Source organism: Sus scrofa, chromosome 12 (genome assembly GCF_000003025.6).
Source record: "Sus scrofa isolate TJ Tabasco breed Duroc chromosome 12, Sscrofa11.1, whole genome shotgun sequence".
Lineage (NCBI taxonomy): Eukaryota > Metazoa > Chordata > Mammalia > Artiodactyla > Suidae > Sus > Sus scrofa.
In genome coordinates this window covers 7,881,353-7,906,042 of record NC_010454.4, presented here as the reverse complement: position 1 = coordinate 7,906,042, position 24,690 = coordinate 7,881,353, and the positions used below count along the sequence as shown (strand labels likewise).

The 24,690-nt window shown below is 48.4% G+C and overlaps 1 protein-coding gene across 7 annotated transcripts in view; it reads right to left on the bottom strand.

The window, feature by feature from the left end:
• Positions 1–24,690, bottom strand: part of SLC39A11 (solute carrier family 39 member 11) — a 444,518-nt gene that overhangs the window by 298,207 nt on the left and 121,621 nt on the right. For 6 of the 7 annotated variants that reach the window (XM_021066702.1, XM_021066703.1, XM_021066701.1 and 3 more), the window contains one exon: positions 19,622–19,780. The exons of the other annotated variant lie outside the window; for it this stretch is intronic. In XM_021066702.1, coding sequence (XP_020922361.1) covers positions 19,622–19,780 — 159 coding nt within the window. The remainder of the gene's footprint in view (positions 1–19,621; positions 19,781–24,690) is intronic. 7 annotated transcript variants of the gene reach the window in all.

Sequence of the window (24,690 nt, the reverse complement as noted above, 5' to 3'; positions counted from 1 at the left end):
CTTCTATTGCAATAAGAAATATGTGTTCAGTCTTCATCCCGTTTCTGGCATAGAGCTCTTAAAACCCTTGGAATTTCCAAAGCGATAAGAGTGATAAAAGTATCTTGACGTTCATGACAAGACCCTGCCAACCCAAACCTAAGGTTGTTTATGAGAATGAGGTGACTTTGGGAAAGCACCCAAGGATGGGGCTGGTTGCCAGGGGAACCAAGCACGTGATTAGAGGACTGGTACTTTCAGTCCCATCCCCTGACATCCAGGAAGGGGAGAGCGGCTGAGGCGAATCAATGACCAGTGACTTAATCAACTGTGCCTATGTAAGAAGCCTCCATACACCCCCACAAGGATGGGGTTCAGGGAGCTTCCCAGCTGGCGAACATGTGTAGGTTAAGGGGCAGTGGCGTACCTGGGGAGGGTGTGGGAGCACCACAACTTGGGTCCTACCTCACCCTCTGCATCTCTTCCATCTGGTGGGTCCTAAGTATATCCTTTTATAGTAAATTGGCAATCTAGGAAGTAAACTGTTTTTCTGAGTTCTGAGAGCCACTCCAGCAATTAATCAAACCCAAGGTGGGTGGCATAGGAACCTCTGATCTTTAACTGTTTGGTCAGAAGCACAGGAGACAAAGTGTACGTGAGATTGGCATCTGAAGGAGGGGGCATATTTGTGGGACTGAGCCTTTTTTTTTTTCTTTTTGTCTTTTTGCCTTTTCTAGGGATGCTCCCTAGGCTCCTAGGCTAAGGGTCTAGTCGGAGCTGTAGCCACTGGCCTACGCCACAGCCACACCAGATCCAAGCCGTGTCTGCAACCTACACCACAGCTCACGGCAACGCCTGATCCTTAACCCACTGAGCAAGGCCAGGGATCGAACCCGCAACCTCATGGTTCCTAGTCAGATTCGTTAACCACTGCGCCACAATGGGAACTCCGGGACTGAGCCTTTAAGATGTAGGGTTTGAGACTATCTCCACGAAATGTCAGAGTTGAGTTGAACTGTAGAACACCCAGCTGGTGTTGGAGAGATGCTTGGTGGTGTGGAGAAAACACGTACAGCAGAGCCTTCTTCCTGGCTTACAGATGGCCACCTGCTCACTGTGTCCTTAATACGGCAGAGAGAGAGAACAAGCTCTCTGGCACCTCTTCTTAGAAGGGCACCAATCCCACCATGGGGGCCCCATCCTCATGACATCATCTAAACCTAATTACCTCCCAAAGACCCCATCTTTAAATCCTATCACAACAACAACCTAGGCGTCAAAACAGGTGGACAGTCTACTAGCAACTTGTCATGTGAATAAAGTAAATCCAGTTTGTTTGTTTGTTTTTTTCATCTTTTTAGGGCCACACCCATGGCATATGGAGGTTCCCAGGCTAGGGGTCGAATCGGAGCTGTAGCCACAGGCCTACACCACAGCCATAGTAACGTGGGATCCGAGCCATGTCTGCAACTTACACCACAGCTCACGGCAACGCTGGATCCTTAACCCACAGAGCAGGGCCAGGGATGGGACCCTCATCCTCATGGATCCTAGTTGGGTTCGTTACTGCTGAGCCACAACGAGAACTCCAGTAAATCTAGTTTTTTAAAATTAAGGCACCAAAGGCACTGGGTAACTGCAGGTTTCCACCTCACCTGGTCATCTGGGTCCTTGACGAGCCAGCTGGTCATCCTTACTTTGAACAACTCTTCTGAAAGACAGGCACCCCAAGAGAAGTGGTAAAGACAGACCATGGTCCTAGGGGTGCAGTCTTATGGGCAGACCTTTCCCGCCCATTTCCTTGAGAGTCTAGAAAGAGAGAGGGCCACCTTCTCGTGGAAAATCCCAACAGTCCACTTCTAGAGCCCAGAGGCAGGACCCCAGACATCAAATGAAACCCTCCTCCTTGGACGATCACAAGCATATACACATAGACACATGCCCCCCAACACACACACACACACACACACATACACACACGTTTCGGTAAGCCTGAATCTACAACTTGTACAAATAAGAAACATGACCAGAAAGTTATCCCCAGCAGCTTCCAAATTTATTAGGCACCTGCTGTATGCTGGCCAGACTCTGTGTCCAATACTCTATACGCATTATTTTGTTTAATCCTCATGGTCACCGTCACAGGTAGGATTATATCCATTTTACAGATAAGGATACTGAGGCTCAGAGACGTTAAGTAACTGCCCCAAGACGCACAGTCCTAGGATCCAGGGCAATAGCCCATGCGTGTTCCACTGGGACACACAGCCTCTGAAGAAGCTTCCCTAACCTAGAAATGTGGACTTGGCATGGGGGTGGGGGGGGAGCCTGGGGGTGTGAGAATAAATGAGGACATCAGTATCTAATGTGTCACTGTATATCGCCTTTATGAAATATCACTATATCATATACCATCGGGTAACATCATTACATTATAGTGTATTAGCATATAAGCAACCCAACGTGATGCTGAACCAGCATCCTCTCAGGAGGTAAGCCCAGCGCCAGCCTGCACTTCCTTAGGCAAGGAAGGGCCCTACAGCACTCCTGCTGCTGAATCAGAAGCACTCTGGGCATCACCAATGAGCCAGTCTGCCGGGGCTCCTCCAACTGTCACTCGACATGCCATATGGAAAGGTGACATGCAAGTGGCTCCTAGCCAACAGGGAGGGGTGGGCATAGTCAGAATCAGGTGTCAGACAAAGCAGGCAATTATTTTAATGAAGGCTGTCAGGAGAACAAGGGGAGGAGAAAGGCAGGGTAACAGTGAAACTATGCAAAGGAACCTGGAGCCCTTGTGATAAAGGAACACACCCTCACCCAGACGTCACACTTCACTGTCACAGGGAATGGGTGTCCGTGGCTGCCCACATGCTTTCCTTGATGGAACTGGGGTGAGCAGAAAGCCGTGAAAAGTGTCTCTTTTATTTTATTTTACTTTGCTTTATTTTACTTTTGGCCATGACTACAGCATGTACAAGTTCACGGGCCAGGGACAGAACCATCGCCACAGCAGTGATCCAAGCTACAGCAGTGACAACACCAGATCCTTAACCACTAGACCCCCAGGGAACTCCAACAAGCATCCCTTCTAACTCTGTCCTCTTTTGCTTCCTGAGTCAGAGAGTCCAAATGGGAGAAGGAATCCATAAGGAAACTGTGAAATCAAATTCAAGAAAAATTTACACATTAAAAAAAAAAAAAAAGTCCTCTGCCCTTTGGCCTCCTCTCTTCCGTCCACTGTGCACTGCGTATCTGCATTATGCACAGACTAAACCTCCCCACCAGCAGAAATACCTGCTCAACCACAAAGGGCAACATTCTCCTAGCATCAACAAGACAACTCCTCAGACGATAACATTCCTTCTGGATCTTGTAAGGGGCCACAGTGACGCTGGGACCTGGGTTGTGTAAACCTCATTTAATGTATAGCCCTCTGTCTCCAAAAACTGCTATAACTGCGCGGACTTCTAATGATGGGAACAGTTCTTGGAGCTTTGTGAGATGCTGTTCCCAGGTTATAATCCTCAATTTGGCTCCAATAAAATTTTCCGTTTCTTTCTTAGATCGACTGATTAATGTTCTGTCAACAAAACACACAAAGAAACAAAAGCGCCCCACCAAAATGTCAAAAAAAAGCACAGAAGGCCCCCTGGCTGGCACTACACAACTAACATTGATGCTGCCCAGATGTCTCAGTGGTTCAGGTATCAGTCAGGACATGCTGTGTTTTGCTGCAATAACAAATACTCTACACGCAGGGACTCTGCTCATTCCAGCCACCCAGGGGCCCAGGACAGAGGCTCCCCCTCAGCAGACATTTGCCATCACCACCTGCTCATCATTGGGCTTGCTACTTCATGAGACGGGTCCCTATGTCCTCATCTGTAAAATAAGCTTAACCATGGCACTAACCCCCAGACTTATGCATGTATCGTGCCTCTCGCACAATATATGCTTTAGCACTGTGAGTTATTTCTTTTTTTTTCTTTTTAGGGCCGCACCTGCAGCATATGGAAGTTCCCAGGCTAGGGGTCAAATGGAGCTGCAGCTGCCGGCCTACACCACAGCCATGGCAATGCCAGATCCAAGCCACGTGTGCAATCTACACTGAAGCTTGCAGCCACACCAGATCCTTAACCCACTGAACAAGGCTAGGGATCAAACCCACATCCTCATGGATGCTAGTCATGTTCTTAACCTGCTGAGCCACAACAGGAACTCCAACTGTGAGTTATTCCTACGACGGTTCCACACAGAGAAAAAAGCACTAGGAAAATATAACAGCAAACAAATGTTTCAAGATATGAATTACAGATGCTTCTAGACACTTGTCCTCACTGCCTTGCTTGCCAGCACCCTGGCAGGGAGGCTTGATCAAGACAAAGTGCTAATTTTTTAGAGTTCCCACCATGGCACAGCAGAAACAAATCTGACTAGGAACCATGAGGTTGTGGGTTCAATCCCTGGCCTCGCTCAGTGGGTCAAGGATCTGGCATTTCCTGAGCTATGGTGTATGTCACAGACATGGCTTGGATCCTGCATTGCTGTGGCTGTGGTGGAGGCTGGCAGCCGTAGCTCAGACTCCACCCCTAGCCTGGGAACTTCTATGTGCTGCAGGTGCAGCCCTAAAAAGCAAAAAAAAAAAAAAAAAAAAAAAAAAAGACAGAAAGAAAAAAGGAAAAAGCAGATTTTTCTTATCTCTTAATACTTTTCTATCCTCTAGATTTCTTTTATAATTAACATACATAACTTTAACCATCAAGGAAAAAAGGGAACTCCATATGCCACAGGTGCTGCCCTAAAAAGAAAAAAAAAGAGAGAAAAAAAAAAAGGCCGCATATAAATGCATACAACATGAGACCATGAAAGCAAAGTTTAAAAAGTAACTGGCCTTGGAGTTCCCATTGTGGCTCAGCAGTTAATGAATCTGACTAGCATCCATGAGGACAAAGGTTTGATCCCTGGCCTTGCTCAGTGGGTTAAGGATCCTGCATTGCTGTGGCTGTGGCGTAGGCTGGCAGCTACAGCTCCAATTCAACCTCTAGCCTGGGAATCTCCATATGCCAGGGGTTCGGCCCTAAAAAGCAAAAAGCAAAAAAAAGTTTTAAAAAAAGTGACTGGCCTTAAATTAGGAATTTGCAGATCAAGAGTCCACAAACTACAACCTGTGGGCCAAGCACAGCCAGTCCCTGTTTTTCTACAGCCTATAAACTTCGGATGTTTTCCACATTTTTAAAAGAAAGGAAAGGAAAGGAACAGAAAAAAAGCAACAGAGGTGGTATGTGGTCTGCCAAGCCCAAAATATTTACTTTCCGGTCCTTTTCAGAAAAAGTTTGCTGACCCTGTCTGAGCTCGTCTGACCACAGGATTCTTCACAAAGCCAGCCTTGTCCCCTGGGGTCCTTCCCTTAGAATGTCATATGCACATATACACACATATGCACATATGTAAAATATATAATACATGTGATTCTGCTGTTCATTCGATGGGTCCCAGGTTTATGCTTATTGCCTTGGGAGGTCTTAGAGGGGCGGCTAGCACGGTCCAGGCGCCGAGGTAGGCTGGAGGATTCCATGATGAAGAAAGTTCCAGCATTAACTGAATCAGGTTCAGCGATGAGTGAAGTTCCATGCTCCCTCCCTCCTCCACCAAATCGTATTCTGAGCCCCCTTCTCCATCCGGGCAGGTGCTGGGGATTCAGAGCAAATACGACTGACAAGTCCCTGCTCACAGGGAGCTTACAGGCCACCAGGGAAGCAGCTGCCAGGCAGGAGCTCAGCGGGGAGGCTGTGGTGATGCAGGGGCACCGGGCCCAGATAGGAGCCCTGGGAAAGATACCTGGTCCCAAGCTGATGGGGAACCAGGCGGGTGATGGCTAAAGGAGGAAAGCAATTCCGGGCAGAGGGGGATGGCAAGAAACGGCCGAGGCAGCTGGTGGCTGGCGTGGGCGGCAGAGGCCTGGCCTGAGCTGAAGCTAAGTGGGTGGGGAGGCGCGCGGAAGAGAGTCCCAAAGAAAGTTAACAGACATGGAAAACAAAGGTCCGGGAGTTCCCGCCATGGCTCAGTGGAAACCAATCTGACTAGTAGTATCCATGAGGATGCAGGTTCGATCCCTGGACTTGCTCAGTGGGTTAAGGATCCGGTGTTGCTGTGAGTTGTGGTGTAGGTTGCAGACATGGCTCGGATCCTTCGTAGACCAGCAGCTACAGCTCCAATTTGACCCCTAGCCTGGGAACTTGCATATACCACAGGTGCGGCCCTCCCTCAAAAAAAAAAAAAGGAGGAAGAAAACAAACTTATGATTACCAAAGGGGAAAGGGAGGGCAGGGTAAACCAGGAGGTTTGTATTAACAGCTACACATGACTACATATAAAATGGATAACCCACGAGGACTACTGTTACAGCACAGGGAACTCTACTCAGGAGTCTAATAACCTCTAAGGGAAAAGAACTAAAAAAAAAAAGGAAAAGAATCTGAAAAAGTATATATTAACATACATGTATATGTACTACGTGTACACATATATATGTATTATATATACCTACGTATATACATAACATGTATTTTATATATATGCACATAGATACAACTGAATCATTGTGCTGTATCCTGAAACTAATATGACATTGTAAATCAACGATGCTTCAATTTAGAAAGAAAGAAAGAGGAGTTCCCGTCGTGGCTCAGTGGTTAACAAATCCGACCAGGGACCATGAGGTTGCAGGTTCGATCCCTGGCCTTGCTCAGTGGGTTAAGGATCCGGCATTGCCATGAGCTGTGGTGTAGGCTACAGACGCGGCTCGGACCCCGAATTGCTGTGGCTGTGGTGTAGGCTGGCAGCTACAGCTCCAATTCGACCCCTAGCCTAGGAGCCTCCATATGCTGCGGGAGCGGCCCTAGAAAATGGTAAAAAGACAAAAAACAAAAAACTAAACAAAACAAAAAAATAGAAAGAAAGAAAGTCTATGTTAAATAAAGAAGAAAAAAGATAAAAAGGCCTAGACCTGATGGGAGGATGGAAATATCTGAAATGGGGAGTGAATGGTCAGAAATGATTTTTTAAAAACTCAATAAATTTTACTATATTTATAGTTGTACAACATCATCACAATCCATTTTATAACATTTCCATCCCAAACCTCCAGCCTACCCCCGCCCCGACCTGTCTCCTTTGGTAACCATAATTTTTTCAATGTCCATGAGTCAGTTTCTGTTCTGCAAAGAAGTTCATTGTAAGCAAACTAAATGACCATCGACAGAGGAGTGGATAAAGAAGATGTGGTACCGATGCACAATGGAATATTACTCAGCCATAAAAAGGAAGGAAATTATGGCAGCAACATGAACGGACCTAGAAATTACCATGCTAAGTGAAGTTAGACAGTGAGACACAAACGTCACATGCTATCACTTATCTGGGTAATCTAAAAACAGAAATGCATTTTTAATAAGATTATTCTTGCTGTTTCCGTTGTAATCTTGCAGAGAAAAGGCACTTAAAATCAAAGGCAGCCTGAAGCTACGGCCAAACAGGACCACACTGGCCCTGCCCAGCCCCCACCACAGCTCCCCACCCTCTGGCCATTCCTCATTCAGAGCTGAACTCTGGAGAGCTTTGCACGTGTTACTCTGACAAATGGTGGGTCACCTGGGCTGCCAGCCTTGCTGCCTGGACTGACCTGATTTAACCATTGCTTAGAAGGAGATGGTGATATCTATCAGAAAGGACTGAGAATCAGGGTGTTCAAACAAATCCTGCACACCCACAATCATGGTAGCACCACTCACAATTGTCAAAAGGTGGAAACAACCCCAATGTCCATCAGTGGACGAGTGACAATAAACAATGGCATTTACATACAATGGAATTTTCAGGCATATAAAGGAATGCAGTTCTGACACAGGGAAAAACGTGGATGAACCTTGAAAACATGACGTTGAGGGAAAGAAACCAGACACAAAAGGTCACAGACTGTATGACTGCATTTACATGAAACAGCCAAAAATGGGTAAATTGAGAGACACAAAATAGATTCATGGTTGCCAGGGGTTACGGATAAGAGGGGAATAGGGGTGATTACTTAATGGGGATGGGGGTTTCCTTCTGGGGGGATGAAAATGTTTTGGAACTAGACAGCAGTGTTGGTTACACAAAACTGTGAAGGTACCAAATGTCACTGAATTGTGCACTTTAAAATGGCTATTTCGGAGTTCTCATGGTGGCTCAGTAGTAACGAACTGACTAGCATCCATAAGGATGCAGGTTCAATCCCTGGCCTCGCTCAATGGGTTAAGGATCCAGTGTTGCCATGAGCTGTGGTGTAGATGGAAGATGCAGCTTGGATCTGGCATTGCTGTGGCTGTGGTGTAGGCCGGCAGCTACAGCTCCGATTCGACCCCTAGCCTGGGAACGTCCATATGCCACAGCTTCGGCCCTCAAAAGACAAAATAAAATGGTAATTTTATGTGATGTGAATTTTGCATCAATTTAAAAATACGTTTTTGAAAAAACAAAATAATGCCATTTGCAGCAACATGGATGGAACTAGAGACTCTCATACTGAGTGAAGCAAGTCAGAAAAAGAAAGACAAATACCATACGATATCACATATCTGGAATCTAATATATGGCACAAATGAACCTTTGGACTTGGAGAATAGACTTGTGGCTGCCAAAGGGGAGGGGGAGAGAGTGGGATGGATGGGGAGCTTGGGGTTCATAGATGCAGACTATGCCTTTGGAATGGATTAGCAATGAGATCCTGCTGGGTAGCACTGGGAACTATGTCTGGTCATTATGATGGAACACGATAATGGGAGAAAAAAGACTATACATGTATGTGTAACTGGTACATATGCTGTACAGTAGAAAAAAAACTGTATTGGGGAAATAACAATAAAAAAATAAATAAACAATAAATTTTTTTGTATAGTTGATTTACAAGGTTGTGTTAGTATCAGGTGATACACAGACATACATATATATATACACACACACACACACATATATATATATATAAAACACATATTCTTTTTTATTTTTATGGCCGCATCCATGGCATAAGGAAGTTCTTAGACCAGGGATTAAGAGCTGCAGCAATGTTGGATCCTTTAACCCACTATGTCAGGCCGGGACTGAACCTGTGCCTCTGCAGTGACCCAAGCTGCTGCAGTCGGATTCTCAACGCACTGCACCACAGTGGGAACTCCTGTATATGCATATTCTTTTTTCATATTCTTTTCCATTACGGTTTATTACGAGACCCTGAATGTAGTTCCCCGTGCTGTTCTACAGTAGAAGCTTGCTATGTACCTGCATTATACATAGAAGTTTGTATCTGCTAATCCCAACTCCGAATTTATCCCTCCCACCCCTTTTCCCCTTTGGTAACAAGCGGCCAATGTCTGTGAGTCTGTCTCCGTTATGTAAAGACATCATTTGTGTCCTAGAAAATCCATTTTTTAAGGAGACCCTGCGATACCAGAGGTCTTGGACTACCCCACCCCCAAGTTTTCTATCTGTGTCCCTCTCGTGCTTCAGCTTCCCAGACTCCTCCAGCAAACTTTTCCAGGCTGTTCTGTGATTCTTTCATTTTGCTGAGCACCACAATCGCCTAGAGATCTATTTTTTTTTTTTTTTAGGGCCACACCTTAGCATATGGAGGTTCCCAGGCTGGGGTGGAATCAGAGCTGCAGGTGCCGGCCTGCGCCCTACGCCACAGCCACAGCAACTCTGGATCCGAGCCGCGTCTGTGACCTACACCACAGGTCACGGCAATCCCGATCCTTAACTCACTGAGTGAGGCCAGGGATCGAATCTGAAACCTCATGGATCCTAGTTGGGTTCGTTAACCGCTGAGCCATGAAGGGAACACCCTAGAGACCTATTTTAAATGCAGATACCTGGGCCTCACCCCAAGAGTTCGTAAGTCATTGAGTCTGGGGTGGGGCCCGGGCACCTGCATTTTTTAAGTCTCCCGGGCGATGTCGGTGCGCTTGGAAGCTTGCAACCCAGAGAACCAGGTCTTTTCCCCTCTTTCATCTTGAGACTTCCCTTAATCTCCTGCAGGAAGCCCTTCTTTGCCTCTTCACTGAGTCTTCTGCAATAAGATGACTTGGCTTCCAAGGGAGAGAAAAAGGTACCTGAACTGCAGCGAAGCATCTACAAAACAGCCTTTGACTAAAAGCAAGTTATAAGTCGCCTTCAGTCAGTGGTCACCAACCCTGGCTGAACATCAGGGCCTTTGTGGGGATGTTTTCATTTGGAAACCTAGCCTCCCCCACCATGAATCGGAGCTTCCAGAGGGCGGTTCAGGTGTCAATATTTTTCTACAGCCCCAAAGGCAACTGCCCTGCTCCCTCCCCCGCCCTGCCCCACCTCCCTTCTAACACACTTCCTGCTTCCTGGTCGCATTGCTCTGAAAATGTTTACTCTAAACAGCAGTCTAAGTCATTAGATTCTTAGGCAAACATAATTAAGAAGGTAAAGAAAGGAGTTCCTGTCATGGCTCGCAATAACGAACCCAACTAGGGTCCATGAGGATGTGGGTTTGATCCCCAGCCTCGCTCAGTGGGTTAAGGATCTGGCATTACCATGAGCTGTGGTGTAGGTCACAGATGTGGCTCTGATCTGCTGTTGCTGTGGCGGTGGTGTAGGCTGGCAGCTACAGCTCCGATTCGACCCCTAGCCTGGGAACCTCCATATGCTGCAGGTGTGGCCCTAAAAAAAAAAAAAAGACACAATTAAAGAAAGCATGAAACATCCTATAACAGATTCAAATTTCAGATTCAGTTTGTCTATCTTTTTCCCCTACGTGTTTAACAACCTGTGCCTAAAGCCAGTAGTGCCAAAAATGTAGTCCATTGCCCAGGAGCGCGACCCGCTTCCAGAAAACAAGCCACAGTTGTAAAGCAGGTTCGTCATGAAGCTGTAAGAAGTTTTCATAAAGATGATCTCCTTTGATCTCCCCAACATCTCCATCCACCCAAACATTCAACAAATACCCCCTGAAGACCTTCTATGCCCCAGGGACTGTGTGGGTATCAAGGTCACGGGGTGGGGGGGGTGTACCAGAGCAGACCTGCCCCTTCCCTTGTCCTTGCCTTCAGGCCACAAATAATCGGGTCCACCCGTGATGACAGCACAGGGGAGAGAAGGGCTGAGATGGGGGAGGGGCCAAGGGGAAGCGAGGCCCAGGGGCGGCCAGGGAACCTTACTGGGGAAGGAACACACCCACCACACCGGCGGGGTAAATGGCAGAGAGGCTGCCAAGGCTGGAGGCAGCGCTGGGAGCTGTGGACCACGCCATCAGCCATCGCATCCGTGAGGGTGCCTTGGGTTTGCATCACATTCCAAACACTCTGTCCCAGTCAGCGCAGGGGAAGTCCTCCTATTGCTCACCCATGTGACTGGAAAAGGGAGGCTGCAGAGGGGACGGCTGGAGACACAATGTGCTTCTGAGACACGGGGCAGAGACACAATGTGCTTCTGAGACAGGGGGCGGAAAAGCCCTCCCCGCCCACAGCTCAAAGACCACGACAAAAGGAATCGCAGGCCAGGAACACGCAGAGCCTCTCCAGTGGGAGTTTCCATCTACTCCTATCGCTGCCTCGGTCATTCATTCCCCAGGGCTGGGCGAGGGAGAGAACAATGTCTTGGCTTTTCCAGCGGCCTTCATCCAACTCCTTCTTCTCTAAGAACTGGTCAAACCAACATCTCCACCCCCAGACTTCACGCCTTCTTTTCTGCTTTGATACCAGAACTCTAACTTCCTTTGAGGTCTATGGTCTACACTGTCACCAACCACCATCTGAGGGGAGATGGATGGGACAGGCATGGCCAGGACCCGCTCTACTGGGCACTGATGCACCAGCCGCCCGGTGAGGATACAGCTGTGAGTCACCAGCCACACCCCGCCACCCTCGGAAGGAAGGAATTAGGATTAAACGCACACCCAGTTCCTTTAGCCAGCCAGCCTCCTAAGTCGTCTCCGCCCCATCATCTTCGCCAGACATCCACTGGTTTGATACACTCCCGTGGTGGTTTCTATGTATCTCTCTAGATGGGTATTTCTGGATACGTGTTTCCTGGCTCAACAGATGGCAGTACTCGGTCACCCCTTTATGGTCTAAAGTATGAAAAGGTCTTCTAAACATGGAGAAGGAAGTTCAGGTCTTAGAAGTTTCCAGCTGTGCCTACTACGTGCATTTAAGAGCTCCCACCACTTTATTCAAACAACAAGAATCGTTCGTGCCTAGGGAGCCTTCTTCAGCAAGCCAACCTACACTGAAGTGGCTGCTTCCTGTGCCTTGTGTGTGTGCACGTGCACACGTGTATATGTGCGTGTGCAGGGGTGTGTGTTCATGCCAGACCCAATGAATACACATCACCCACAGAGGTGGGTTTCCAAACTCTGGGCGGGCCCTCACAGATGCTCTCTGCCATGGGCTGTAAAGCCACATGCATGTGTCCTGCAGCCTCAACTAGCCAGGCTGTGTGCACAGCTGACACACTCAGGGATGCAGAAGGGTAGAGTAGCAGTCGCCACCAGTCCAGGAAATCAGCAGGAGCAGACGGAGAGGAAGGCACAGCAAAGGCACCCATGGGACGGTTAACCCGCTGCTTCTGCTGAGAATTAGCAAGCACACGGCGCTCAGAGACCCCCTCTACCCCTTTTGGAGCCCCTTTGCATGCCAACGGGACCACAACCGACACCTGAGCTTCTTCCTAAGTCACAGTAGGCTGCAGGATGCATCCCAGGGCAAAAGAAACAACCTCAGCCATGGCTTCCTCAGGCACCTTGGAAATGGGTGCTTGAGGCCCGGGGGACTGGGGTGCCAGCTCTCTGCTCATAGCACATGGGGAAGGGCCTAGGGCAAAGGACCTATCTGCCAAAACTGCATCCCTCTGGGACCTGGTTCCACAGACCGTGGGGCTGTCTGAGCCGCCCCCACGCCCAGCCCCTCCGACGACACAGTCATGTCCCCAGGCCAGAGGAAACCGATGCCACTGCTAAGGGGAGGCTCTCTCCAGCCCAGCCAAAATATCAGCAACCCACCAAGCCCACGATGCACCTTAGAGCATCACGTAGAACGGCGCATCTCAAACCACAGCAAGTCTAAAAAGAAGAAGGAAATGTTAGAACTGAGGCAGAGGGCCAGTTTCCAGGGCAAAGCTAGCCGGGCTTGCCTGACAATATCAGGCTTAGGCTACAAGCTCTACAGGTGACGTCACTGCAGTTTCTCCTTCTGTGTGATACTCTTGCTCCCTCCCATCTCTCTCTCTCCTCCCTAGGTATTCTTTCACAAAGTAGGATCAGGATGCTAAAGATGGAGAGAAAATCAGAGTTCCTGTCGTAGCTCAGTGGTTAATGAACTCGACTAGCATCCACGAGGATGTGGGTTCGATTCCTGACCTCGCTCACTGGGTTAAGGATCCAGCACTGCTGTAAGCTGTGGTGTATGTCGCAGATCCGGCTCAGATCTTGCGTTGCTGTGGCTGTGGTGTAGGCCGGCAGCTGCAGCTCCATTTCCACCCCTAGCCTGGGAACCTCCATATGCCGCAAGTGTGGCCCTGAAAAGACCAAAAAAAAAAAAAGATGGAGAGAAAATCTACGAAGGAGAGGAAAACATGCATCACCTGACTAGAGGAAAAATAATCGCCTCCTGCACCATCTGTCACTTCCAGACAGTGGTCATACCTGCTCCCTCACAGCAACTCCAACGGCTGGATATTGACCCCAGTAACCTTAAGTGCCTATTAAAAGTATGCGCACAGGAGTTCCTGTTGTGGCTCAGCTCAGCAGTAAAAAACCCACCTAGTAACCATGAGAATGCAGGTTCGATCCTTGGCCTCACTCGGTAGGTTAAAGATCTGCCATTGCCGTGAGATGTGGCACACATGGGGCTTGTATCTGGCAGTGGATGTGGCTGTGGTGTAGGCCAGCAGCTATAGCTCTGATTCGACCCCTAGCCTGGGAACTTCCATAAGCTGAGGGTGTGTCCCTAAAACGACAAAAAAGAAAAAAAAAAAAAAAAAAAACAGTATGCGCACAAATGGGGAGTTCCCTGGTGTCGAGTGGTTAGGATTTGGGGCTTGCACCACTGCAGCCCAGGTTTGATCCTCAGTCTGGGAATTGAGATCCCACATCAAACTGCTGCATGCTGCAGCCAAAAAAAAAAAAAAAAAAAGTATGTGCACATCCTGCTAGTTTAAGTAAATTTTCAGCAGAGACATCTTCTTTGCCATCATAGAGAAAACTAAGAGAAACTGAACAAGACTGGGACACAGACGTATTAAGGAGGCACTCAGGGAAGGTGAGCCCTGTGGCTTGCTGGCCTCCCTGCCCCGGAGCCGGTGCAGGAAGGACCATCAGCCACTCTCTCTCCGAAGGACAGTCTCAGGCAGAGTCAGATGCCACCACCTTCCCTTCTCTCCAGCAGCATCTCTGGATGTCAAATCCCGAGAGGGAAGGGAGGGAGAGGGAGCTCACATCTCCTGGCAGAGAGACGACTGCCAAGACATAAAGCAAAGCTAGAAAAGCGAGTAGCAACAACACTGCCAGTATGTTACCACTTGTTTTTTCGGAAAACACACAACAAAATCACATTTCCAGATGCACAGATATTACACATGCAAAAGCCCAGAGAAATCAAATTCCTCAGTGATAGAGAAGCGGACCTGCAAAGACGGTGGGATGCCAGACAGGTACGAAAATGACTGCATTTCGAGTTTTAAAGGTAACACACGAGCGAGAACGCAGGGGCGGATTCCGACTGCGTAAAAGTCTACGCACGCACAGACACAGGTAAAGACAAGGAAGTTAAAGTAAATGAGTGAGGATTCTTGCTGCTAGAGAGCTGACTTAAAGCACACTGGAACAAAACAAGCATAGGGGAAAGTTTTTATAGTTCAATATTTATAAGATACAACACAACTCGTTTTCTTAAAGGAAAAAAAAGAGAAAAGGAAAAAAAAATCTAGAAGGATGCCCACGAAAATAACGCCGGTGGCCTGTCTGGTCTGGGGAGAGTTCAGAACTACAGGAGCATCTTACTCCATTCCAGCTGCTCTAACAAATCACCACTGACCGAGTGGCTTATAAACAACAGAAATTCATTGCTGGCAATTCTAGAGGCTGCGAAGCCCAGGGTCAAAGTGCCAGCAGATCCAGTGCCTGGGGAGAGCCTGCTTCCCGGTTCACAGACGGTGTGTGTGGTGTGTCCTGAAGTGACAGAAGGAGCAAGGGAGCGCGCTGAGGTCTCCTTCGTGAGGATGCTCAGCCCTTTCATGAGGGCTCCACCCTCGGGACCGATCAGCCTCAAAAGGCCCCACGTCGGACATTACGGTCAACGTAAGAATTGAGGAGGACACAGTCTATAGCAAAGAAGAAAAGCTTTCAGGAGTTCCCGTAGTGGCTCAGTGGTTAGCAAACCCCACTAGGAACCATGAGGTTGCAGGTTTGATCCCTGGCCTCGCTCACTGGGTTAAGGATCCAGCGTTGCTGTGAGCTGTGGTGTAGGTTGCAGACGAGGCTCGGATCTGGCGTGGCTATGGCTGTGGCGTAGGCTGGCAGCCACAGCTCTGATTAGACCCCTAGCCTGGGAACTTCATATGCCGTCGGCATGGCTCTAGAAAAGACAAAAAAAGAAAAAGAAAGAAAAGCTTTAACAATTCTGTTTACTTTTTATAATGAGATATTTTTGTCAGGTTTAGTTTTTTTGTTTTTTGGGGTTTGGGGGGTTTTTTGGTTGGTTTTTTTCTTCCCTTTTTAGGGTCACACCCACAGCATATGGAAGTTCCCAGGCTAGGGGTCCAATTGGAGCTGCAGCTGGAGGTCTATACCACAGCAATGCCAGATCTGAGCTGCATCTTCGACCTATGCTGTAGCTCACGGCAACACTGGATCCTGAACCCAGTGAGCGAGGCCAGGGATTGAACCCGCATCCTCAGGAATAACAGGTGGGTTCTTAACCTGCTGGACCACAACGGGGACTCCTGTTTGCATTGTTTTTTAATGTAATATTAATACGACTAAAAAGAAAGATGTGGAACCATGGAGACAAACACCCGCCCTCCTCCCGTCTCCTCCACCTCCAAGTAGAAAGCCACTTTAAACCGAAGGTGAAGACTTCCCATCCACCGCCACCCCGAACAACAAATACAAAAGAAAAGCCGACATCTCCAAAGGGCTGTTCGAGGTCCACTCTCGTCCTCCCTACAACACCCAAAGCGGAGCGTCCGGCTCACGGGCGCGGGCTCGGTCCCCACCACCACCCTCCCGCCAGCCCTCCTCCCGGGCCTGGCAGATGGCGCTTTCGTCGCCTCCTCCCGCCTCTTCCCCCTTTGATGAGGACGTCACTGGGCAAAGCCTCTGTAAAGCCCGGTCCCTTCATTGCCCATTAACAGTGAGTGCATGAGCTTTCTCTACTCCATCCCCAGGTAAATAAATGAAAATAAACACCCTTTCAGGGAGCGATTTGATGCATCCAAAGTTAATGAAGCCACAATGGGTTCGACCTGACAGGCTGTCAGGAGTAAAACCTTTTTCATGAGCAATAGCTGCTCCGACTCCAAAAGCGGGACAAATACATCGGAAAGGCCGAATGAACGGAACTGGACAGAGTCAGTTGTTAACCATTTCCTTCCCATGGCCTAGAGTCTGGTCACCCTTCGGGTCCTGAATGTATAAGGATCTCCAGGATGGGCATCTCCCATATTGGCAGGTGCTGGGACCCTGAGCTTGAACAGCCATGGGCAAGGGCTCAGGTCAGACTGCCCTTAGCAGCCTCCGGCACTGGCTCGTTTCCCCCTCGTGAAATAAGGCAGAGAAGGGGCTCCCTTCCTCTCACCTGTCAAACTCCACGCACCGTCCCAGACGGCAGAAAGGAAATCAGGGGTTTTTCTGCAGGCAGGTCTCCCTTTCTCCCGGGGCTGTGCTGCAGGATGGTCCATCCCTATCGTCACTGCAGCCAAAGCCTTTCACCGTTCTGACTTCGTCCTGTTCCTGGACTGAGCCATGAGGCCTTTTTTTTTTTTTTGGTCTTTTTTAGGGCCGCACTTGCAGCATATGGAAGTTCCCAGGCTAGGGGTTGAATGGGAGCTGCAGCTGCTGGCCTATACCACAGCCACAGCAATGCCAGATCTGAGCTACATTTGTGACCTATGCCACAGCTCGGGGCAATGCTGGATCCTTAACTCACTGAGCAAGGCCAGGGATTGAACCCGCATCCTCATGCGGGTTCTTAACCTGCTGGGCCACAACAGGAACTCCGAACAGTGGGGCTCTGTCATAAAGTGGAATGAACGGGAAACTGAAAAGATCTCGGTCTGAGCTGACCCACAAAATTCCTGGTTCCTAAACTCCCACTGCAGTGAGGGTTTGAAACCAAATTCTTGCCGCCCGCCCCACACCCCTAGAAGACTGTATTCCCTGGGGGGTGTTCAGCCAATGCTAGACAACCCACACAGACTCAAGATCAAAACCCAGTCACTCATGGAGTTCTCATTGTGGCTCAGTGGTAATGAACTCAGCTAACATCCATGAGGATGTGGGTTTGATCCCTGGCCTCCCTCAGTGAGTTAAAGATCCAGTGTTGCTGTGGCTCTGGTGTAGGCCAGCAGCTGCAGCCAGCCCTAAAAAGACAAAAAAAAAAAGTAAACCCATTCACTCAGATTCTGCCAAGCATCGTCCATAGGTCCAAGCTGCCGCCGTCTCTGGGTAAGCAAAGTCATAATGAAACCCAGGGAAACCTCCAGCCCGTCTCAGCGTGGACAGACGGCTCCCAAGAACCGTTGGTATGACCACCTTTGTATTCAGTGACTGCAGCAATTATAAATAATGCTTATCTGTTTATAAGACTTTCCAAGACAAACTGCCTTTCTCACATCAACAGCAAGAACCAATTTCTTTCGAAATGTCCTGGAACAGATGTTTGCTGCCAGGCTGATCTTTCTGCCCGTTTAGCGAGGTTCTGAGCGTTAATAGTTATTATGCCTTTTTGGAGCCCTTTCCTAATTTTCTGTGTAGTCTATCCAAGACGTTCCCCTGGGATCTTCTCTATATTGAAAGCATACAGTAGAATAAATAAGGAAGCAGGAGGTTAAAAAAAAGACGAGGGGAAAAAAAAGTACCACAGCACAGAACAAATTGCTCAATGACTATTTGCACTGCCCAGATAAAGCCTCAACATTCAGACAGCTGATCAAATACACCTGCCCTCCCCACTTCCTGGCCCCAGGAGCAGGGAATGGTGACCCATCACGACTGCAAAGAGCCCTCTGCAAGATACTGCCTTGGAAGCCCACAGGTGGAGCCAGGTGGGCAGGGCAGGAGGAGACCCAGCAGGGGCTGTGCAGAGCCAGCCCCCTGTCTGCTCATCAGGAGTGAAGGCCACTGGCTGCCAGATCTTCCCGCCAGGGTGAGGACACACTCCAACAGCAAGTGTACACATAACCGGGGGGGGGCGGGGGTGGCGTGTGAGGGCAGCCACAGGGAGGACCTCTCAAAGCCGTTACCAAGTGGACGTATTTGACGGCAAGGAAGCAGAGGGTCCGGGGGCAGAAACTGACACGGCCATGCAAGCTTTCAATGAACAAAACTGCCGTGTGGTCTTTCCTCTGAGACAATAGCATGGCTCTCTTCCCAACCATCGCGCCCAGCTGTTTGGTCAGAGGGGGTCTTTCTGGGACAGGAGTCATCACTTTCTCAGGAGTGCCTGGGCCAAGTGCCCAGGAATTCTTCCTCCTCCCTCCCCAGCGGGGGAGAAAGAAGGCAGGTGGGCAGGGGAGTGGAGTGAACGTGAGCCTGCCTCCTGGGGTACAGGCCCAGCCGACGATCCAGCAGAGAAACTCAGCTCTCCCCACATGGTCCTTCCTGTGCCTCCTCCCTTCCTGGGAGAGCAGGGATATCAGGCGCCAGCTCAGGTCTCTCTGGGGGGCTTCTGGCCACCTCTGGGACTTGCTGGTACACAGCATCTGGTAAGGTGACATGTGCCTGCACTGGATCTTTATCATCATGGACCCTTCAGCCAACCCCATTTTAGCCAACGGCCTTGGGTCGTGAGTTCAGGGCCCGGCTTTGGCTCTCTGTTCAGTGACCGCAGCCAGACTTCAGGCTGGTGTGCATATCATGCTTCTCTGCAAGCAAGTACATGCTCATTCCCCAACCCAAGCCACCTCATCCTCCTGTTAAAAAGCCCTTGTCCATGGTCTTGGGTGGTAGCTGGGTGTGTTGTCATCTCCCTGGTGACACCATAAGCTCTTTAAAGGTCAGGACCACCATCACGGCCACTCCCGTCTCCCAGTGTCAGGTCCACTCCTACGTACAGTGTCGCCTCAAACGACGTCAGCTGTTTTCTATAATTGTGATGAGATCTGACATTTAAAATCTGAACTTTACCATAACATAACTAAGGGGATGATGAGTCATACTCAGCAAAGCTTATTTTCTTTGGGGAATGAAGTTGCAATCCAATTCCTCTAGATAAAAGCCCTAAGTGGCTTGAAATAATCAAGTTCAATATCACTGGCTACCTAAGAGACACGACCAGGGATGTCAAGTTGGAACAGAAGTATATCTACAGCACAGAGCTCGACTACATCCTGACACGGAGCCCCCAGGGGGCGCGGAGCTCACCAGGTGAGGCATCAGGAGGTCCGCCACGTAGACGAAAGCAGCTCCGAGGGTGAAGCCGACAGCCACGGGGAAAAAGGCCAAGGCCCCAAAGCCGCCAGAGGATGTGGCCATCTCCACCGCTGGCGCCAGGAGGGACCAGTAGGAAGCCGCCAACATGACCTGCAAAACCACGATAAACAGCAAACCATTAAACCACCCCCAGAAGGGGAGCTTCACTTGCTCTCTAGGGCCCAAACTGAACTACGCCACGTCACCTGGGTAGCCTCGATGGTAACTGACCCACCATTAGAATTCTACTGTTGTTAAGAATGCAGTGTGGGGTCGGATGGAGGGGACCTTGGGAAGTGGAAGTCTAGTTTGCTGTCATCTAGCCTCTAGTTCGATGCTTCTCAATCAGGGATACTTTTGCCTTCCCAGAGATACCTGGAAACATTTTTGGTTGTCACAAGAAGGGCAGGGAGCAAGGCAGAGGTTGCCAATAGCATCTAGTGAGCAGAGGCCAGAGATGCTGGTAAACGTCTTGCAATGCACATGACAGCCCCTGACAACAAAGAATTATCTGGCTTCAAAGGCCAACAGCACTGGCGAGAAAATCTATGCTGACTGAATACTTCCAGGACCAGTTGCTCACTACTTCGTGAGCTCCACTGCACTGGCCATGAGACAGCTCTCCAAAGCTTTTCCTTATGTTGAGCTGAAAGCTGTCTACTTTCTGTTTTGACCCATTTGCTCCAGGTCTGCTCTCTAGAGCACCAAAGCAATGTGTCTTTCCTCTGTGCTGCGTGACAGCCCTTGAAGTATTTGAAGACAACCAGTGAGACCATGTTAGCTCAGGCTCATCCATTTTCTCATCTCTAAAAAGGAAGAAGGGAATGAATATTTATTGATCACCTACTATTTCCAGGGACTAAAGTTTCACATTTGATGTCTTCTTTTTTCACCCCAACAATGCTGGGAGGAAGATGTTGTTTCTATTGCTATTTGAAGATAAGGAAACTGAATCTCAAAGTAATAAGATCATTTGCTCAAGGTCACAGAGCCAAAAAGTGGCAGATCCAGAGAACTGAGCAAATGGGACCTTCAAAACTCAACAGGGGCTGGAGGGGCTGGGGAGGGGGGGCGCGAACCTGAAGGAAAAGAGAGAAATGAAGCTGGACTCCAATCTCAGTGAGGTCAATTTGATCAAAAGCTGTCCAGTGTGAGTGAATGAAACACTCATCCACGGCTGTTTACTCTCATAGATGCTGTGACACCTCGGCTTGCGTACACCCACTACCCCTCATAACCACATGAGAGCCAGCACTGACAGGGAAAACGCTGAATGGGTTTCTAAAATTACTTAATTATGCCTTGCCTTTAAAAAACCATCTGCATCATCCATCTCCAAAATAACATTCAGAGTGACAGGACCAGGTATTACAAATGCAACAATAAAGAGCGAATCGTGCAGAAAGTGATTTTTCATCTGCCAAGCGTCATTCACACAGTCACGTGCTGTGGACGAGACGCTTCCAGCAAAAATCACAGTGCCACCTGTGGGAAACCGTACCTGCCTCAGAGACTCCCAGAAAGAATGAAAATGACTCATGGGTTCAGCTCCACGGAACCATCAAAGGAAGCTTGTGGGAGCCTTCCTTATGCCATGGACTGATCCATCCCTTTACCTGACTTGGTCTCACCTGCTTTAGAACTCAACAGCCCTCTGTAGCTGCCACTCATGGTAAACTCCCACTGAGGAGGACCAGCACAGAGGCAGAGACATGTCCAGCACCCTCCATCCTTGCATGTTTCAAGGCTTCCCATTCAGTCCCATGGTCAACAACTCAAAAACCATATCAACAGAAAGACCACTCACCTCATCCTTCCATCCGTCCCCACAGCCCATCTTGCCAATGTCACTTGGGGTATTCCCCCAGCCCCAGCTCCCCATCTCCTTCTCAACACAAAGTCCAGCCTCTTCTGCCAAAGTTCTTTCCACCCCCACGCATCACTGCCAATCTTGTTCTCTGCCCCCACACGTGAGAAATACACAATATTCTCATGGACAGGTGATGCCAGGTGGGGCAGAAGGGATGTGTGTGTCAAGACAGGAGTTGCCAGAATCTGGGAGGCTTAAACGAAAGATACCCCAGACAATTCAGGTGGGCCCCCCTCCTCAAAACCACTGTTCTTTATCCTTGCAGTCAAATCCAGAACCCAACTGGATTTCCTTTATTTCTTTTCCTCACCAGCCTCCCTGCCTCCAATATAAATTGGAACATGGCCTGGGATCAGTCTTGAAATGGGACTGGACTGCCTATCTGAAAGGACCATAGGGCCCCCCAAAAAAGTTTAATTAAGGGGCATATAAGCCCTATTCCCTGGTGGCCTAACAATTATGATTCCTGGTTTTCACCCAGGAGGCCCGGGTTCGATTCCAGGGCAGGGAAACAGGATCTCTCTTCAAGATGCCACACACCACTGTCACACTGAGATCATAATCACAGTTTGGGTCTTGACTGGATGTGCTCAGGGTTATTAAAGTCATTTAAAAATAAAATAAAGGGCATACACAGCAGACAAAATAATGACTTCTCCCCCAAAGATGACCACATCCTAATCCCTAAAACCAGTGCATACGTCACCTTACGTGGCAAAAGGGACTCTGCAGCTGTGGTCAAGGACTTTGAGATGCGGAGGGGACCCTGGATGATCTGGGTGGGGCCAATGTAATCACAAGGAGCCTTATGAGATAGGGAGAAGGCTCAGAATCAGAGAGAAAATGGGAAGACAAAAGCAGAGGGCATGGTCAGAGAGAGGTAGGTTAGAAAATGCTATGCCACTGGCTTGAAGATGGAGAGAAAGTCATGAGCCAAGGAAGGTTGATGGGCTCTAGAAGCTGGAGAGGGTAAAGGAACAGATTCTCCCCAAGAGCCTCCAGCAGGAATATAGCCCTGTTACCACCTTGATTTTACCCCAGTTAAAACCATTTTGGAGGAACTCCTGCTGTGAGGCAGTGGGTTAGAGATCTGGCGTTGATGTAGCTGTAGCATGGGTCGCAATCCCTGTCCTGAGAACTTCCATGTGCTGTGGGGGCAGCCAGAAAAAAAATGAAACCAAACAAAAAAACATTTTGGACTCCTCCTGTCAGATAATATAGTTGAGCCCTTTTAAGCCACTACATTTGTATGACTTTGTTACAGCAGCAAAAGGAAACTAATACAGCCTACAAAGGCATAGTGTTACTCTTTTTAAAAAAAAAAAAAAAAGTAATTTTAGGTTCACAGGGAAATTGAGCAGAAAGCACAGAGAATTCCCATATATATTCCCTGCACCCCACATGCACAACCTCTCCCCCATCTGCATCCCCCACCACAGTGACATTCGTCACAATTGATGAACCTACACTGACACGTCGTTATCATCCAAAGCCCGTGGTTTACGTCAGAGACCACTCTTAGTGCTGTAAGGTTGCATGGGTTTATACAAATGCATAATGACTTGTATCTACTACTCTGGTATCACAAATAGTAGCTCCACTGTCCTAAAAATCCTCTGTATTCCACCTATTCATCTCTCCCTGCTCCATGCAACTCCTGGCAACTCCTACTAATCTTTTTACTGTCTCCATAGTTTTGCCTTTTCCACAGTGTCAAATAATTGAAATCATTCAGCAGGTAGCCTTTTCAGACTGGCTTCTTTGAATTAGCCATTTGCATTTAAGATTCCTCCATGTGTTTTCATGGCTCAACAGCTCATTTCCTTTTAGTCACTGAATGAGATTCCATCATCTGGATGGACAACAGTTTATCTATTCACCTACTGCTTGGTTGCTTCCAAGTTTGGGCAATTATGAATAAAGCTGCTATAAATATTCTACGTGCAGGTTTTTGTGTGGACATTACTCTTCAGTTTATTTGGCTAAATACGGAGGCGTGTGACTACTGGGTTGTATGATCAACCTTCTTTTTTTTTTTTTTTTCATAATCCCTCAACATGGGTGTCTTCCCTGAAACTCTCAACACTAGCAAAGCTCCTTTAAATGTTAGACATTTAAAAAATCTGGATGTAGTGACATATTAACTAGCTGATACAGAAGCAGGAAGTAGTATATCTGATTAACCTTCAATTACCCTCTGAGAGGTAGGGCTGGAGAGAACAGTGTACCAAAGAGGAGGTGGTAACCACTGGGCCCAAGACTTCAGGGAATGAACTCCAGAAAGCAAATTGCTGCCAACCAGTCCCTTTATGACTCCAGCTGGTAGATACCAAAAGTCCTCCTGCAGCTGCAGCTCTGCTTATAAAGGCAATCTGGCTAGCAGTGTAATAGAGAAGAACAAATCTGACTCCATACTGGGTCTGTTTCTTTCACTTTAACCCTTGTATTCTACTGCTTTTGCTACAAGTGAAGAATGTTGCCTCTAGCCTGAAGTACATAGGAGAGCCCAGCTCTGACCTTTAAAGGTAAACCCCTTTCCATTCACAGAGAGATAAAAAGTTGCAGAACAGAGAATAACACCTGTCTTGTTGGAGGTGCACAGGAACATCATGAACTCACCTGTGTAGACAGATGCAAGGATACTGACACCAAGAACCAACCACGCCTCCTCCCCCTTGTATAAAAGAAGCCTGAATTCTAATTCCCGTAAGATGGTTCTTGGGGACGCCAGTCCGCCATCTCATCATTCTGCTCGCTTTCTGCTATCTTATCGTTCTGCTATTCCTTCCCAACAACTTGTCTCTCAATTTACTGACCCGTAGTGTAGTGAGTAGTATGAGCATGAACTCAGTAACAGCAGCACCACCCCAAAGACATCAGATGTAACCCTGAGAAGCTGACCATCGCCCCTCCCTCTTCCTGCCTTTGTCTATAAAAGGAATGCAAAATCAGGTTTCAGCACATATGAGAAGGGGCCTCCCTGTTCCCCCAAAGTTCTCTTTGCTTCTTCATTCCCCAAAAGAAAACCGTAATGCCCGTCAATCAAATGAGCCACAGGAAAGCTTGTGTAGGAGCTGACTCTTCAGTCAGACACAGCTAAGACCAAAGCAGCCCAATTTTTTGCTAAGTGATCAGAGAAGCTTAAGGGAGT